Here is a 19,561-nt window from a genome sequence, read left to right on the forward strand (position 1 = left end):
AAATAGATAGATAGTGGAAATAGAGACATTTTCAGACAGGCACTCGACAAAGGGAGGGAAGGGAGGAAGAGCTTGAAAGGAAACTGTCTATTCAGACATATTTTGGTGAAACAGTGACTATTTGGAACACACTGATCATACATAGGGACAGCTGAGACGTGGATTATGTTGTAATGGCAGCTGGTGACATTTATTAGGTAGTTTGATGCAGTTTTTCTTGATGTGAGCAAAGTTGACTTTTGTTAGTAGAAAACAGGAAGCAGACTGGTGTCAGTGTCTCACATTTTGTTGCACCAACTTCCTTCTTTGCTCCTGACAGATAAGAGTCAAGATTCTGATAACCACCAGGGCTTTGTCACTTGAAAACATTATGTACTGAACAAAAATTCAACACACTTTTGTTTTTGCTCCCCTTTTTCACAGGTTTAAGTTGAAGCTCTAATATGTTTTTTCATGCACTCAATAGACACATTTCTCACAAATTTTGGTCACAATTTTATTATTCTTAATTCTTGCTTGTGAGCACTTCTTCTTTTCCAAGATGATCCACCCACATGACAGGTGTGACATGTCATGATTACAACACAGGTGTACAGATGCTCACAGTTAAAGGCCACTCTAAAATGTGCACTTTGATCAACAACATGCTAACTCTAATGCTGCAGATGTCACAAGCTATGAAGGTGTTTAACTGGCATGATGACTGCAGGAATGTTCACCAGTGCCATTGCCTTTGAACTTAATGTTCATTTCACTGAACTTGGCGGTACATCCAACCGGCCTCAAAACCACACAAGTCAGTTACAATGATGAACTGCTGTCAGGTTAGTACAGTGCACATGCAGATGAGCTTCCTCTAGATCAGTGATGGGCCCTGGTCCAAAAGTGGGTTGCTGGTCCATTCTTAGAGGGATGGTTCACCCAAAAATGAAAATTCAGCCATTATCTACTCACCCATATGCCGAGGGAGGTTCAGGTGAAGTTTTAGAGTCCTCACATCACTTGTGGAGATCCCAGGGGAGAGTGGGTAGCAGCACAACTCCACCTAACGGAGGCTGACGGCGCCCCAGATTCAAACGTCCAAAAACACATAATTGAAACCACAAAATATCTCCATACTGCTCGTCCGTAGTGATCCAAGTGTCCTGAAGCCCCGACATAAAAAGTTGTTTGGAAAAACAGCATTTGAACTCTGTTTTTAGCCTCACTGTAGCCTGTAGCTCTGACTGCTTCTCTGGGCACCGTGTTCACATGTACGTGCTTGCGCATGAGACCAGCAAAAGCACATGAACACACATGAAGGCGGTGCCCATGTCTCATGGTCTTGCGCAAGCACACACACGAGAGCTTCCATTAGGTGGAGTTGTGTTGCTACCTCCTCTCCCCTTGGATCTCCGCAAGGGATGTGAGGACTCTAAAACTTGACCTGAATCTCCCTCGGCATATGGGTGAGTAGATAATGGCTGAATTTTCATTTTTGGGTGCACTATTCTTTTAATGGACTGCAAGTGACTCGCAAACTTGTCGTTTGTAAAAAAACAAACAAAAATACCACTTTATTTTTAAGTACAATGAATTTCCAACATAGAGCTTTTATCCTGTAGAGTGACTAATGGACAGGACAGCTGCTTAACAGAGTCAGAAAACTATCTCAAAGACATTTCCAAACGCAAGTATTCACCTTTGTGGACCTCAACTGATGACTAAGGACAAATCTGGACCTCATGGCTCGACCAGTTTGGAACCACTGCTTTAGATGGTTTCTGGCGGTTTGACGGTTTTTGGGTTGTGCAAACCAATCATTGCATCAGCTGTTTGGGTGGCTGCTCTCAGGTGATCTTGCAAGTGAACACGCTGGATGTGGAGGTCTTGAGCTGGCATGGTTACATGCGGTTTGGAGTTGTGAGGTTGCTTGGATGTACTGCCAAATTAAAGATAACAACATTGGACACAGTTCATGGTAGTAAAATGAGCACTCATTTCATGGACAACAGGTGGTGGAGGACATTCCTGCAGCCCAAGACACACCTGAGTACACCTGTCGGGTGGATGGATTATTTAAAGTGCTTATTAACAAATTTGTGACCAAATTTGAGAAAAATATATCTATCAAGTGAAAAAAGATCTTTAATATAAACTAGTGAAAAATGTGAGCAAAAACAAAAGTGTTGCATTTAAAATGTTTGTTCAGTATATCTTGTCGCCGGGCATTTGCTTCACCAATTATAGTTCAACCAAAATAACAACACATGTAGTCAAAAACGGTGCGCTTCATCCATCAGCTACAACAAAAGCTGTAATCAAAGGAATATGTGTGGTGTAAAAGTGGTTACATACTGTAGTAATGAATCCACAGATGGTTATCGCCACCTCTGTAGCTCCGCAGAGCTTCTGAGCCGCCTCTGTTGTTTTGTTTTTTCACTGTGCTTTTACAGCATGGTTGTCTCTCAGGACTCTATCAACCTTGTTTCAAGCAGCAGCAGACGGGTGGTTTCAGCAGTCAAGCTCTGATAAACCCATTGTATACTACCTGCATAGCACCAAACGTCACACAGACACAGTTAGAGAGTGGCTTGAGAAGAAAGTGGGAAATGTATCAGCGAAATAGATCTTCTTCTTCTTCTTCAGATTTAGTAGACACCAAACCCTGAGAAGGAGTGTCTCTTATTTGTGTAAGAAGGCAAACTGTCTGACCGCCTTACAAGGTGATGATATGTCAGGGCTGTGTGTGTGGCAGCGAAATGTTAAGTTCTTCTGCTCCTAAGTGGCCAAAAATCCATGCTGACCAGAGTTTCTGTCTGCCACAAGGGAACAAATTACAGTCACCTTCCCAGACTGATAGTTGGATAATGACACAATTTTAGGTGGACTATCACTTTAAGGCAGACAGGTGTCACAGCAGCTCCCTGACAGGCATCAGTCAAATTTAACTCTGACTGCGTGTGGCAGCATCTTCCCTCGTTCCTCTCGGTTGTGTACCATATCCTGTCCGTGTGTGTGTGTGTGTTGCTGTGCACGGCCAGCCGAGGATGTCTCCTTGGTGTAAACGTCTTGTTTATCATCTTTCTCCTGCCTGTGCTGTCAGATGTGATGACAGTCAATCAGAGCAGAGAGAGAGACAGTGTGACAGTGGAGAGAAAGACAGAGAAAGAGACAGAGTTGTTTATAACAGGATGGAAAATGGGGAAAAGAAGATGAAAAAAGGACAGGAAGAGAGCTGCAGTGCTGTGTGACAGTGAAGTGAGTGAAAAGACAAAGGCTGAGAGAAGACAAAAACTGTGAAACAGAAAAAATAAATCCATATTTGTCAATATACTTATTATGATATAAATGTTAAGCCCCTTGACTACTTAGTGGTTCAAATACTAACCAACCATGCACACATGTTTTCACTTGCTTTACCTGATTGGAGCTCTTCTCAGGACTGAGTGGGCGTGCACAGACTGTGCTTGATTGACTCACTCTGCTTTTGCACCTGTTAGGTTTGGTAACCTCTTGTAATCCCCAGCACATCCACCTTCAACCTCAAAGTTTAATCAACTGGTATAACTGGAAACACCTGTGAAGGTGGGCAGGACCTTTTAATGCCTGACAAAACACAGTTGGTGTTCTTCAGTGGGTGGCCTACCAGCTGATCCCCAACCTTTACTCCAGTTTCAGAATTCACACGAGAAGCATTGGAGTGAATCTGGCTCTGCACACTGATTTTATTTGGCTTTATTCAACCCCTATTAGCTGTGATTTATCTGTTTATTCTGGTGCTTGAGGCAAAGTGTCGGGTTGTAAGGAAGAGGTTGCTCTCAGACACCTACAGCCAAGACCTTTCCTTAACTTTTTAGCCAAACTGAACCCACCACAGGTTTCTTTAAGAATGTTTCCTCAACACATATTGGTGGTGAACATTTTGAGTTTTATTCATTCTTTTCTATACACTGACTTTTTGAAATTGGTGCATCTCAAAACATATTTAGCTATTTATAGGTAAATATTGTGGATTTGGACCCAATCCCATTTCATATTTTTGCCCCTACCCCTTGTTTTCAAGTATCACCTTGCCCCTCAGAATAAAGCCACAGGAGAAAGTGTTTGAAAACTTCCCCTGTGAAATGAGACAATCCTTCAAGACCCTGATATGTCATCTGTTTGCTGGCGTTTATATAAACAAATGCAATGAGTTTGATGGATATTGCAAATATGCCATCTTCTGGAGTGGTGATTTCCCTTCTGTCAGCTACAGGCATCCTTATGCGGTTGTCAGGATGCTAACGATACGTTCACAATGTATATACACACACAGCTGCATTGCCACTAGTGGTGCTCTGTAGGCTGACGTTAGCAACCCATGCTCCTACCTTGCCAGTCTACAGTGATATTAAAAAAGAGGTAACAAGAGTAGCAACATTAAAAACTCTGGGTGTCATATGCCATCAAACAGGGAGGAATGCAACTCAAAATATGTCAAAATGCGAGACTGTCATGCACAAATCAGCAATAACTATGTAACGTTGGCTAGCTAGCTAGTTAGCATCCGAGACATCGGCAAGCAAGTAATTTATGTTGTTATACTTATTATAAATAAAAGGACCATAATACATTACAGTGACATTAAAGGGAAATTTCGGTTTAGTTCAACCTGTCTCCTATCGTCCTAAATTTGTTTCAAGTGACTAGTGACATATAAATAATAGTTAGCATGTTAGCAGTTAGCCTAGATACAGCCGGGGCGCATAGTAGCGTCAGACCTGTTAAAACATAAGTGAACGGGCAACCTTCAAGTGCAAAGTTAGTCCACTAAACAAGCTTTTTTTCCACAAAGACCGCCTCATATCGTTAGGATAAATGTCAGAGAACATATAGAAAACCACATGTAAACGTGTTGTCTTACCTTACTGGTGTGCTGCCATGTTTGTTTACCATCTAGCTCTGCTTTCCAAAATGCGGCCGAAATATCACGAGAACAAGCAGCGATCTCATACCGTGCCTGAAATATCGCGAGAACAAGCAGCAACAGCTGGAAGGCAGAACCGGACAGTAGCCTGGAAGGTCATTCATTTATTTTATGAAAGGTTTATAGAATAATGGCTGACTTTTTGCCAGACTTCGACTTTGTGGAGGAGGAATTTGATTTTGCAGAGTTTGATGGCCGCCCTTATTTATTTGAGCCAGAATACACTGACGAAGAGCTTATTGAAGAACGGAGGAGGAGAGAGAGAGAGAGGCACAACAGGTAGAGGACGAGAGGAGGAATGGCTGCTGCAAGGCTGCGTAGCTCTGGAGATTGGTGGTGTACCTGTGAATGCTGTGCCAGATTGGTGGTGTACCTAGAATGCTGTGCCCCAGTGCCCACAGAAGAGGAATGCCTCTGTTGCAAGGAATGGGACCGGTTGCAGCCTTATTTTCAAGGTCTGGATGTGACCGAGGACGAGACACCTCCACCTGGAGTAGTATCCAGCTGGGCTTTATCTAGAGCTCGCCAGATATATTTCAGCCACGCTTTGGAAAGCAGAGCTAAATGGTAAACAAACATGGCAGCACACCGGTAAGGTAAGACAACACGTTTACATGTGGTTTTCTATATGTTCTCTGACATTTATCCTAACGATATGAGGCGGTCTTTGTGGAAAAAAAGCTTGTTTAGTGGACTAACTTTGCACTTGAAGGTTGCCTGTTCACTTACGTTTTAACAGGTCTGACGCTACTATGCGCCCCGGCTGTATCTAGGCTAACGGCTAACATGCTAACTATTATTTTTATGTCACTAGTCACTTGAAACAAATTCAGGACAATAGGAGACAGGTTGAAATAAACCGAAATTTCCCTTTAACCTAAGACAACAGGATGGTTACTGTAATTTTTAAATCTTCATTAGCTAAGAAAATACATGTGGGTTTCTTCTGTTGCTCAGAGGAGGGCCATGAATCGCTTAAACTTTGCCCTACCCCTCTGTCCCGTGAAAAATCGCAGCACCATACCCTTAGATGTGAATGCGCAAAATGGAGGGGTAAGGGCTAGTTGGTAGGGGCAAGGGGTGTATTGAGATCGGGCAACCAGGTTACACCCAAGCAACACCACACTGAATAACCAGCTATCATAAAAGCTTTGAACTCAAAACCAGCAACGTTCCAGCTAAAACTCACTGCAGTTGAATTTCAAGCAGAAACCAGACCTAAGTGTTCTTTAGAAAATTGGTACATTGTTTTGATCTGAATTGAAAGAGAAGCCGAGAGGCAAAGTGAAAGACTGTGAGGTGAAAATAAGAAAATCGAGAAAGAGGGAAGAAAGAGATGACAAAAGTACAAAGTGTGAAGATTAAAGAACGGAGAAGGAGAAAGGAGACGTGAGCAAGAATGAAAAGGCTTGAAAGGACAGGAGACAGACACAACAGAAAAGAGAAAAGAAAATAGAATGGAGGACTCATTTTGTCAGAGAAAGAACGAGACAGAAAGACGAGAAGTACGAGACTGTAAGAAAAAAGACAAGTTGGGAAGGAGAGATAATATGAAGAAAGAAAAAGAGCTTTATGTGACAGAAGAAATGCTGCAGAGACGGGCGTGACGGGAATTAGGGGTTGGATAGAGAAGGACTTTGATGACAAATATCTAATAACAGTATTTCAGTGGTGCATGCACTGAGATGAACTGTGATCCATCAATCACCGCTGCTTTCCTTTCAAAATCATGATTTTATATAATAAAAAAGTGGAAAAAAGTCCCGTCAGTAATGCGCAGATCATTTCTAAGCGTCGCACCAAAGCCCCTCATCATGTGATTGTCCGTATAATTTGACAGTCAGAGTCTACAGCAATGTGTTTTTTCCTTTCCTCTTCCCCCGTGTTTATGCATCTTTGGTGACAACCAGCCAATTGAGAATGAAATATGGCACAAACTATCCAATTATGTCAGAAAAGGGGAGCGAGCTCGTTGGAGCATGGCTAAAATCTAATCTTACTCTAATCTCTCCCAACCCCTTGGCAGGTAGCAATCGAGGATTCAAATCCCATTTCGGGATATCACATTAACCACCAACACACACTCACATCCAACCCAGAGCTGTCACTTTTTTGTCGAGACCGTAACCATCATATCCATCTGCAAGGTAATGCCTTGTCAACAGGATGTGTCCTTGCATCAGACAAACGCCTTTGTGAAAGTAAAATGGCAGCATGGGTGAATTTGATGGTGCACCTTGATTTATGTCCTGACCAATTCAGAGCACAGATAAAAGGAATAAAAATGAAGCAATAAGAAGGACAGTGAACGTGGGATGGGGAGGGAAAGAGGCAATGGAAACAGCAGCGAGATGAATCATGAGGTTTTCTTTATTTATCTATTTTTCTTAAGGTGAAATGAGATGTGAAGTGGCTCACTTCCTGCAGGAGCTGAGAGGCTGAAAGTTTTCACATCATGACAACTTTAATAGACTCACATTAGACTCACAGAAACTCAATCTGGTGACGTTTGTCCCACGGCACTTCCTGTATGGACAGCGTTTAGTGCTCTGCAATCTTCACTCCACATGGAAACATTATGGTGCTGAGATTGAAACTGCGCTGAGACGGAAACTTGCTGCTGAAGGCTACGTTCAACATCATATGACACAAGTGGAAAATGTTCACAACATGTTTTTACAGTACAGCAAACAATCATAAGAAGACTGGTACAGAAAACAGTTTTCATGCCTCTGCTCCAGTGATACCCTCGGCCAGAGGCAGTATTTTGGCAGTTTATCAGAGCAGCGTCCGTCCATCCATCCGTCCCATTCTCGTGAACAAGAAATCTCAAGAATGCTTCTTGAAAATTTCTTCAAATTTGGCACAAATATCCACTTCAAAGTTCATGGTCATTGTGTCCTTGTCTGTCTCATTCTTGTCTCAAAGATGAACTGATAAGATTTTGTTTGTCATAGGTCAAAAGTTCTTGTGAATATGATATCTCAAGAGCATCTTGACGGAAAATTTGGCACAAACATCCACTTTGAGCCATGGATAAACTGATTAATATTTGGTGGCCAAAGATTCAGGTCATGAAAGCAGTATCTCAAAAACGCCATGAGGTAATTTCTTCAAATTTGGCACAAATGTCCACTTCAACTCAAAGATGAACAGATAAGATTTTGTTGGTCATAGGTCAAATTTCATGGTCATTGTGTCCTCGTCTGTCTCATTCTTGCACAAACATCCATTTTGAGTCAAGGATGAACTGATTAGAATTTGGTGGTCAAAGATCACGGTCACTGTGATATGGTCCATCACATTCTCTTATATGCAGAATCTCAACAACACCTTGAGGTAGTATCTTCAAATTTGGCACAAAGATCCACTTTGAGTCAAAGGTGAACTGATAAGATTTTGTTGGTCAAAGGTCAAGGTCATTGTGACCTCGTCCGTGTCTGATGAATATGATATCTGAGGAGCACCTTGACGGAAATGTTTAAATTTGGCACAAACGTTCACTTTGAGTCAAGGTTGAACTGGTTGGGATTTGGTGGTCGGAATTTAGAGTCACTGTGATCAACACCTTGAGGTAATTTCTTCAAATTTGGCACAAATATCCACAATGAACTGATTGGAAAGTGGTAGTCAAAAGTCAAGGTCACTGTTACCTTGCATCCATCTCATATTCATGACCACAATATCTCGACAAGGTCTCAAGTGAGTTTCCTCAAAATTGGCACAAACGCTGCATCTTGTGTTTTGTCCTTATTAACAAGAAAAAAGAATAGTGAGAATGATAAACGTAATACTTGCTCACATTGTCATTGTGATCATGTTAGCATTTACTTCAAAGCACCGCTGTGCCCAACTACAGCTTCACAGCATGGCTGTAGACTCATTGGTTTATTTCAGGCTTGGTGTGAACATGCTTGACCTTAAAAACCTAACTTTTTTTATTTTTTAATAATTGAGAAAGTCAGCTATGGCTTTCTATGTGTCTCCCACTTTCACTGTCCTCAGCAGCAGCACCTACAGCACCTCATCATCCCAAGACTGTACTGCAGAAAAGATTTTTAATCATTAGAGAAGAAGCCATGACACTGCACCCCAACCTAGTCTGTATAAAGATCAGAGATTCAGTGAACCTTGCCTCAAGCTCTTTCTTCTCTTTATCCTCTTCTCTCCCTCTCCTTGTCTTCCTCTCCTCTCCATCTCAGGTCTTGTTTCAACTCCGTCTCCAATCTCCTCTCCTCTATCACCTTACTCTCACATGATCTCCTCTCATCTTCATCCCCTCCCTGCCCTCACTTACCCCCCACCCTCCTTTTCTTTTTGCCTCAATTACCATCACCTTACCTTTTTTTCCCCGACCCAACTTCACCCCTCTTTTGCTATTCATCTTCTGGTCTCCTTTCTTCTTCTCTCATTACTCTCTCCCCCTCTTCTTTCCCCATTCATCTTTTATTCACCTCATGTGTTGCCCTTCTTTTTGTTTTATTGTGCTCACTTTGCTTCTTCCATATTCATTTCTGACTCTAAACTTCACTCAACTCTCTGTTCAGCGTTATTTGATTTATTATAACATTTAACTGCGGAAGCCGATATAAGCAGTTCATGAAACAAACAATCCTGCAGTCAGAAAAGTAGGAATTCAGGCAAAGAAAACTCACACATTTCTAATTTTTTTTTTAAAAAAAGGGCAGCATATTACATCACTAGCAAAGAGATCGTGACTCAAGGTGGCCTGCACCCGTAGCACCTCTTCTCAGAACAAGAAAGAAAAAGCAGAAAAAAACAGGTAGCAAATTAGAATGCCCCTTCTTTTCATCTTCTTACTTTCCCCTTTCCTTTCTGTCCTCTCTAATGTCACAGTCGCACCTTTCTTGTTCCTCCTCTCTACCCTTGTCCTTCTCCACACCTTCATCTTACACTGATCTCAGTAATTGAGGGGATGGCGTGTTCCTCAGCAGAGTGTCCGGCTGTTCGCGAAGCCCCTGCGAAGCAATCAGCTGTACTCGTATTGGCCTGAGATTGCCATTTAACCTATGATTTGCTGCGTGGCACAACGGCAGCCCATTTTCACCTCACCAAAGCTTATATATTTACAGCGCCACAGCGTCCTGACCACTGTGTTCACAGCACACGAGAAACAGTTGCAGATAATTTGAGGAAGCTGTCATCACCAAGGACAAAGGAGTTACGTGTAGAGCAAAAGCAGAGTACGGAAGCTGCCCACAGGTTTCAGGCTGTGCGAGTTTACAATTTCTGTCATGTCAAAAACCTCCAATCATTTTCGTCGTTATCTGGAAGGCAGGCGATATGAGGAGGACGCGTGAAAAGTTATTAACCTTTGATCCCAGTTGCAGATATGAAATGCTGCCAAGAAAAGAGAGAGAAAGGATAAGAGGATGTACAGGAGTGAAATAGAAAACAAGAAAGAGAACGAGATGAAGCTCTATTGATCGCTACGGGGGAAATGAGGTTGTGGCGACCATAAAAGTAACAGCTGACAAGATAAAGATGGACAGCAAAGACAAAAATAGATAACGGAATAAGGAGTATTAAAACACGTGGACAAAAAGTGGAAGTGCATAAATATACGATAGCATCAGCTTGTCTGACTCAGCTTGTCAGTAATGGGTGAGATTTCTTTATTGCATTCATTCTCAACTTTAAAGTTTGTTTTGCACATGCGTTACGTAGCTTTCAGTTTCTTAGTTAAATCTAGATTTTCATGAAATTTGAAAAAAGTGTTTATATTAAAAAGAGACAGAAATAAGAGTAAAGGAAATGGGGAAAAATAATTCACAGGGACTGTGAAAGGGAAATGAGAAGAATATAAGCCTGGGACAGAAATATTTTCTTGCCTGACTCCCTGAAGAGCAACCTGGGAAAAAGAAGTAGGATGAGAGAGGGGGAGGCCTTTAGAGGGAGTACTTCACATCCACAGATATTCAATGTCTCAATGTTTAAAACTGTAGAAACGTCTTTCTCTTTCTCCTCACACAGCATTTCTTTGTAGAAGTGAAGAGCCAGGAACCTCAACCTAGAGCCACTTGTTCTTAAGTATATCCAAAGATAACCTGTGAGGCTTTCATAGCCTCAGACTTCCACCAAAGTTTATGAGACGGTTCAAGGGGTTGGGGTGGTGTCCAAAAAAATTGGCTTCTTAGATGTTTGAGGATGCCCACCATCAACCATCCACTTTCGCTTGAAAGCCAAACACTCAAGAGTTCTCCATCCCTCAGCTTTTCAAAGATCTGAAGTCTTTCAGTATTCTCACCCCAACCTCCAAGGGATCAATTTTTACACTCTTGTTTTGCAAAGCGTAAGATTAAACTCCCATCCATGTTCACTTAATGTACAGATGCAACAGTTTTAAATTGTGCTGTCTCTAATCTGTTTTTATTTGCCCTCTGGTGGCGTCGGTTAGCAAGAATACTAATAGACTGTGTCAGCACTGTTGTTGATGCCGGCAAAAACAAACAGAAACAAACGGATAGAGAGAGTGAGTGATTGGTCTGATATGTTTGAAGTAGAGAAGCCAAGATGCCTGATTGTCGCAAATTAATCCAATTTAATTGAGTGCTTGTTTTTAAATTGTCTTATCATAAAAACTGAGCACAACTGAAAATCAAACAGCTTCAGTGATGAGGCATTAGATGATATGTGTTCAATTAATCACCATATTACACACACTGTAATTAATTTGTGTTAAGGCTTAACCCTCTGTGGGCAGAGAGCAAGGGGTAATGCAAAACAGATTAAAGTTTTAATTTGAAAACTTGCTGACTCTGCTAATCGGTGGAGGTTTATATGCCTCTGTGCCGATGATAGCCGCAGCTGGAGGCTCTAGGTTTTTGGGTTGTCCATCTGTTTGTTCCATTCTTGTGAACACAGTAGCTCAAGAACGCCTTCAGGGTATTTCTTCAGATTTGGCACAACAGTCTGTTTGGACTCAAGACTGTACTGATAAGATTTTAGTGGTCAAAGGTCAAGGCCACGTTGACCTCGTCTATCTTATTCTTATGAATAGGATATCTAAAGAACACCATGAGGGAATTTGGCATAAATGTCTGTTTTTACATGCAGGGATAGTGCACCCAAAAATGAAAATTCAGCCATTATCTACTCACCCATATGCCGGGGGAGGCCCCGGTGAAGTTTTAGAGTCCTCACATCCCTTGTGAAGATCGGCGGGGGAGCGGATAGCACACCTAATGGCAGACGGCGCCCCAGACTAACGTCCAAGAACACAAAATTGAATCCACAAAGTATCTCCATACTGCTCATCCGTAGTGATCCAAGTGTGCTGCAGCCCCGACATAAAAAGTTGTTTCGAAAACGTCATATGAACTCTGTTTTTAGCCTCACTGTAGCCTGTAGCTCTGACTGCTTCTGACTGCTGTGAGGGCTCTAAAACTTCACCAGGGCCTCCGTCGGCATATGGGTGAGTAGATAATGGCTGAATATTCATTTTTGGGTGCACTATCCATTTAAGGGTGAACTGATTAGATTTTGGCAGGTCAAGGTCAAGGTCACTGTGACCACACAAAACATGTTATTGGCCATTCAGTCAGTCATTTCCCGTGATCACGTATCCTGTTTGGGGTTGCGGGCAGGTTCTAGCCTATTCCAGACAATGGGTGACAGGCCGGATACTCCCCGTAAAGGTCACCAGACTATCACAGGGCTGACACATAGAGACAGACAACCATTCACACTCACATTCACACCTATGGTCAATTTACAGTCACCAGTAAACCTGCATGTCTTTGGACTGTGGGAGGAAGCTGGAGCACCCGCAGAAAACCCACGCTGAACCGACACTCTCCCTCCCTGGATTACATCCTCCCGTTCCACCAGCTGCAGGTGCGGGGTTACGTCCTTGTACAGTACGCGGAGGCCGCTTCCCTCCCACGAATGGGCGTGGACTGAATGGCTGCAGCCTGGAGTCATGAGACAAGAGGCTGCAGACATACCCCTGCAGACACGCCCCCAGCGTTTCACAGCAGAGACAAGTGCTTGTTTTGAGAGTGTGAGTGAGTGTGATTTTGAGAGCTAATTTTATATACTTACTTACTTTCAAATTTGGCTCAGTGATTAATGACACATATTTCTGTGATGTAACAAACTTATAACAGACATTTTTTGCTGCTTTACACAGACTTTAAATATGAAATGCCTCTTTAAACTCAACCGAGGTTTGAAAACGTATGTCAATCCAACTCTCAAGGGCAGATTCACAAAAGGATTGCACGACTTTAGCTAAACCTGCACAAATGAATCCATGTAGGTCCATAAATGGGTGAAATGCACCTCTAACTGCACTGCCAAGTGCACCTGTGCTATTGCATGAATTTGAATTTTGGCGCAAAGTTGGCCCCCATCTGTTTAAACCCCTACCCTAGACCCTCATTGCAAAAACAGTCCAATTCTCAGATGATTTTTAGCATCTAGCATCTTATTAGCATCGTATTTGGGAGTTGGTGGTAACTGTAGTGCAATAACAGACCAGAGTATTAAATTCCAAGTTTACAGTTTCAGTTTCTCATGTTTGTATTCCTTGGCTGGGGTTTTGAGGAATGCCTCTGCACCTCAGTGGTCAGGACCTTTGCTCTTCATCTGATAAGTTCTGTCATCTTTTTCTCTCGGCCACTGTTCTGCCTACGGGCAAAATTGATACTTTGCCACATGGACGACTGCAATCAGACGTACAGAAAGAGGTAAACTCAGCTCTCGGCTGCAAAACTTCATGGCTGTGTTTACGCTGTCTCTTTGGTCCCGATCCATTCTTGTAAATTTGCCTGTCAGAGGGCAATATGACAGATCAGGCAGTAGTTATTAACCACTGTACTGAATCTACTGTACAGATCTGTATTACTGTAGCACAGCTTACTTTACAGTAAACAATTGCTTTTACACATCAGACCTTACTGCACAGTGGGAGTCTGAAACTCAAAGTCCCTGGTCAGTGGGCAGGTTGTTTACGTAGAGCTTTAGCTGGACTGCTCTGCTGAAACTTTGTGTACTCCACATCAAGTTTAGAAAAACATTTTTAGAGTTTGTTCATTTTTTGTTTTTCCAGTGTTTAGATGCTTTCTTTACTCTGCCTATACTGTACAGTTTCCTTATTTTTTTTAAACTTATGTGTTTTAAGTGGTAGTGGTCTGAGAGAAAAACATATTTAAGTTTTATCATAATTGTACAAGCAAGAAGGTGAAAAGACATTAAAGCTTTTGACTTGATAACAGTGAGGGAATCCTCTAAAAGCGGATGGTCGAAATCTCCTCTCTTTCCTCTCTCCTGTCTTACACTACACCATGAAGTGGTAAGCTCCATCCAAACTGCTTCATGGTACCGTTGGCTTAGAAAACATTCATCCTCCTTTCTGGCATTTTTCCCTCCTGACCTGAGTTTGAACTCAAACGTGGAGGATTTAATCTTATTTTACTGCTGAAACAGAAGTTAAGTTTGCTGCTGGTTTTTCAACACTTGCTACTGTAACGTGCAACCAGCACTACTGTACCGCAGCTGCTCTCACCTCTCTCCATTCTCTGGAGAATTCAGGTCACCACCTCAACGACTTTGTTCGTGAAACCTGCCAGGAGCAAATTCAGAGAATGACACCAGCTGAGCCGACTGCAGGGGATTACATTAGAAATAAGTTGGCTTCCTATACTGTTCTTCTCCTTGCTCTTTTTTTTTCATATCACCGTCTGTTACTTTTGTTGATGCAACTTGTAACACTTTGTTTCACCCTCTGTCCCTTGTGATGTTAAGAACATTTCAGTCGTAACAACTTTAATAGTAAAAGTTGATATGTGCAAGTTTAGTGATAAGTATTGTAAAGCAAAACATTTTGTTCTTATTCTTTGGGACTGCTAAAAGAGGCAAAGGAATCAATAATACACCAGCACAGACAAGGATATTTGTGAAATTGTTACAGTCTGAGGCCCTGGGCACAGACATACGAAAGGCCTCCATCCAAACGCATCAGCACTTCAGTGTTTTGGGTCTTTTTCAGCAATTTTACAGGCAGACAGCAACGTCTGTGGGCTGTTTGGCTCCCAACTGCAACAGCATAGCATTTGGGAATTTGCCACCATGCCAAACTGACAAAAATTAACATAATTACTGAAAAAAGTTGAAGTTGAAATAGATCAAACTGACAGCCATACAATGAACCTATGTAATTGTTACAATCAGTCCAATCACCAGAATATATGACAGGGATATGCTGAATTTAACGTTTCTCTACATTACACTGTTCAGTTTCATGTTGTGACAATGCTGTGGTTAACGTGTGGTTAGGGTTAGGCCAAAACATTCTCACTCCGACCTCGTCACATATTGACGTTTTGGTCATGGACTTTCCACGACATGCAAGGTACCCAGGGTGCGTAAGTTGTTGATGTTCTGGGACACCGTGTCAAGTTCTGCCTGTTACATGTATTGTCTTCTTTCAAAATAAACTTCCATTTTCACAGGAAAGTTACCGTTTGCATACAGTCTCTTTCAAAATAAAACCACTACGTCGGGACGACACTGCGAATTGACTTTTTTTTTTTTCTTCAACACACAATGTTGGGTTTAAGCAACAAAAGGAAGTGCTAAGGTTTAGGAAAAAAGGACAGGGTTTGGCTTTATCTTACGGGACCAAACACCGCTCTGTCTGGGTAAAAGTCAGTGTTTGTTGGACACATCTGTCACCCCTCCTGCCCGCCCCGCTTGGACTTTCACCACCTTAATTTTAGTCCGTGTCCCTCTGCATTTTCCCCTGATGCTCACCATGTGTTAAACTATAACATTAGACTATAACGACGACCTGCCGTGTATCGTGCTGACGTTAAAAGACAGCTTTCTTAGTTGGTGTCTGATGCTGTAAGTCACTGCCCAAGCACCAGATTTCAGTGACTTCAGAGTGAGACCGGGCTCTGTAGGCACAAAAACAACTTGATAAGGGTTAAGGTTAGGGATAGGAAAACATTTAGTTTGGGCTTGAAATACCCAGTTTTGGGGCGTCAGTGGCTTAGTGGTAGAGCAGGCGCCCCATGTACAAGGCTGCTGCCACAGCGGCCCAGGTTTGACTCCAGCCTGTGGCCCTTCGCTGCATGTCACTCCCTCTCTCTTTCCCCCTTCACACTTGTCTGTCCTATCATTTAAAGGCTAAAAATACCCCCCAAAAATATCTTAAAAAAACAAAAAAATACCCAGTTTTATTGACAAAATTGGTCGGTCTACAGTAGTCTACCAACCTCGTCACCAAAACAAAATGTTGGCATTATACATTTCTGCAAACCACAAATTCATGACATTTGTACATTTCTTAAAGAATGCAGTGTATGAGTTAACTTTGTCAGGAGGTGGAGGGGATGGTGAATGGGGTGTCAGTCTGGCTTGATGGCTGCCAAGCTGCAATCCACTGTTGGAGGTCAACAAACAACAAAAATGGTTGTTTTTTAAAGCGAGTCTTTGCTGTGTTTCCATCAGCTCTTTAGGCTCCAAACATGGGAGTGTTGTGGCAACCCAGCGGTGGCAATAGAGCCGCAAAAAACAACTGTTTTTTTCCAAGACATCACAGCTTTTCCTGCTGGTATAGTGGTACAAATAAACTCGGTATTTCAAGCCAAAACATGATCTTTTCCAAACCATAACCAAGTGCTTTTTGTGGCTAGACCAAGCAACTTGTGAACCACAGCATTTTTGAGTTGTTAAGTTTCAACATAACCACAACATAATAATGTGCAAATGTACTGATCATAGTTTGCAGAAATGTACAATACCAACATTTGTGTCTCACCGTTGCCAGCTGCTGGGGGAGAAAATAGTTACCGGCAAGTTGGGTCTGCTGCTGGCGGGGAGGCAGAGCCGACCATGGTACCTCGAGACGCTTGGCCACTCGGCGGCACAAGTCAATCAAAGCCAGGGTGGTGCTGTCCAGTTCTGCTGGCAAATCTCCTGATCCAAGGACCTGGCTGTGATCAGCATCCTCTTTGCCCTCTCCCTCCGCTTCGTCCTCCGTGAAGCCGCCCGAAGCGGCTAGAGAGAGCTCATCGTCAGAGGGCACACACAGCGGCGCATTATCCAGCGTGACGGTGAAATCAACCGCATCCTCCTCCATGCCCACGTAGTCGGTGGTAGGGAGTATCTTGTCCATTTGGTCCCCCCAGAACTGTCCTGCGCTGCACTCGAAGCTCAGGCCGTCAAGCTCCAACTCCGTGGGTGACTCGGTGACCTCGGACAGCATGGGGTCCCCGAGAGCGGCGGATTTTCCCAGCGCCTTCGACAGAAAATTTACGTGTCTCTCCAGGGTCAATTTCCGGAGCCGGCGACAGTGCGCACAGCAATCCGGGTTAGCAAGTGCCACTTTCGCATGCAACATGCCAAGACACACTGGGCAGGCGTTGTGCGTATCCGTCTCCGACAGGGAAAAACCACAAGCACTCGGGCATGGACGGTACTTGGACTTCCTAGCCGAGCTAGCCTTGCTAGACCCGTCAGGAGAGTGCCGTTTCTTTACCAGAGCCATTCTGCTTCGCTAGTTAGCAAGCTAAACAGGCGAGTCGTTAGCTGGAGCTAAACTTTGTGGAATGTGAATTTGTTAGCGTGGCTAAACAAATAGTCGTTAGCTAGGCTGAACAGCAGAAGGACGGCTGGTTAGCAAGCTAAACATGCACATCGATATTGATATTTGGTATTTGTTGTTAGCACCGCTAAACAAATAACCGTTAGCCAGGCTAAAACAAGAGAGCAGCAAGTTAGCATGCTAAACAAGCACAACGCAGAAACAGCCTTGATAGCGACACCGTGGGTAGGGCGCGAGCTCACCTCCTGTGGACAGTTAAATCACTCGCAAGTGTTCTGCAATACTCAGGTTATGTGAGGTGAAATGCAATAAGATTGAGGAAATGAGACTGTGCAGGGTATTTTATAGCCCCAAGGGACTGCGGGACTTCCCCTGTCTGTGACAGTCTCATTGGCCTTGACAGGCGTGTTGAAAAAGTTTCTTCAGGTTGGTCTCGCGAGGACGCAATCCCCATACTACTGTGTTGTACCGAGTGTACCAACCGAAAAGGGAACCACAACATAATAATGTGCAAATCATGGTTTGCAGAAATGTACAATGCCAACATGCCAACATTTTTCTTGTGATTGTGTTGGGTCTGCTGCTGTTGGCAGCTTAACTGTGGCACCTCCTCCTCCTGATAAGCAACTCAGCTCATATACATGTAATCTGTATGTAGAACTAAGTCATGCACATGAAACATACAAATATAACATATCTGTGGTTTGCAGAAATGTACAATGCCAACATTTTATTCTGGCGACTGGGCTGTTATATAGCAGACTCCTGTGTTTCTGTGTTGATGAATATTGAGGATATCAATAACTGGAATGTGCAGTAGAGAAAATACTTCCAGAGCCCAGGGTTTTCTCCCTGTGCTTACCCAACTTGCAATAACTGTCTTATAAATAAACCAATCAACAGAATACTCTCAATGAACATATGACGCATATAGCTTACATATAAATACTTGCTTAGACCCAGACCACTAGAACAGATGATGGACGTCATGCACTGAATCTGTGCATATAAACAGAACCTGTAACAAAAGCTCACAATCCCCCAGCTGAATACACTATGTGATATCAATGAATACCTTCCCTGTGGAGAAAACATCATGTATTTTATCCACAACTGCCGTGGTGACAGGAAGTCTACAGAGACCTCCTCTGCGGGTCTGAATCTACAGAAGCGCTTTGACACCTTTGCTGCTTGCTGTAAAGATCAGCTCGTGGCTCTGAGTGGTTTTGTCAAGATGTGAAGAGGAGTGGGCTGATTTTTAATCCTTATACAGAAATTTGTAAGCTGTCACAGTGTGCAGGTGGGCTGTAGTGTCAGATCCACTCAATTTATACTCCATTCATGGTGGTGGTCCTTGGAGTGTGTTCCTGCTTGTGTATCTTTGTGAGGACCAATCTGAGTGTTAGACATTAAGGGGCCATTTGTGGATGTTACGCCTCTGACAAGGGTGGAGGAGCACAAAATAAAGGTTAAAATGTCGTTCTACCCACTCTCTCTTCTCATTAGCTCAAGTGTTATTGGTTTTTTTTTTGTTTTTTTTTGTAAAAGTGATTAAACAATCTCTGCTATGATCTGCATGGTGTCTGGATGACAGATTGCTGAAACAGTCTAATAAACAGGAAGCTTCAGAATCATGACTTTAGTTTACAGGACCTTGTTAGACTCTAATTAGGCCTTCTGACACTAATCAAATCTAAGAAAATGGAACAAAGTCAAATTTACTACTGAAGATCAAAATAAAAAGAAAGAAACAAAAATATTGGTGTTTTCACATCTTTAACGTCTTTCTTATCTTGATTTACATCCTTTGTTTTATCAGAATTTTCCCTCCGACACTCATCCAAACATCAAGTAGAGACGGATTTCAGTAACAGAGCTGTTGTGCTTCTGTCTCCTCCCAGGCTGGAGTCTCCCACTCGCTCCCTGCTGATGGAGGCTCCTAAAGGCATCCAGATCCTGGCTGAGGCTGGAGACATCCAGGCCATCTGCAGGAACGAGCTGCGACTGGAGTCCAAAGATGGAGAGGTTTGTCAACCAGC

The 19,561-nt window shown here is 42.9% G+C and overlaps 1 protein-coding gene across 1 annotated transcript in view; it reads left to right on the forward strand.

Moving 5' to 3' along the window:
• The window catches only part of sgcd (sarcoglycan, delta (dystrophin-associated glycoprotein)), a 234,245-nt gene that overhangs the window by 197,671 nt on the left and 17,013 nt on the right, over window positions 1-19,561 (forward strand). Inside the window, exon 7 of the mRNA XM_049591379.1 lies at window positions 19,424-19,547. Within this exon, the coding sequence (XP_049447336.1) occupies window positions 19,424-19,547 (124 nt within the window). The remainder of the gene's footprint in view (window positions 1-19,423; window positions 19,548-19,561) is intronic.

This window comes from Epinephelus fuscoguttatus, linkage group LG12 (assembly GCF_011397635.1).
Source record: "Epinephelus fuscoguttatus linkage group LG12, E.fuscoguttatus.final_Chr_v1".
Classification (NCBI taxonomy): domain Eukaryota; kingdom Metazoa; phylum Chordata; class Actinopteri; order Perciformes; family Serranidae; genus Epinephelus; species Epinephelus fuscoguttatus.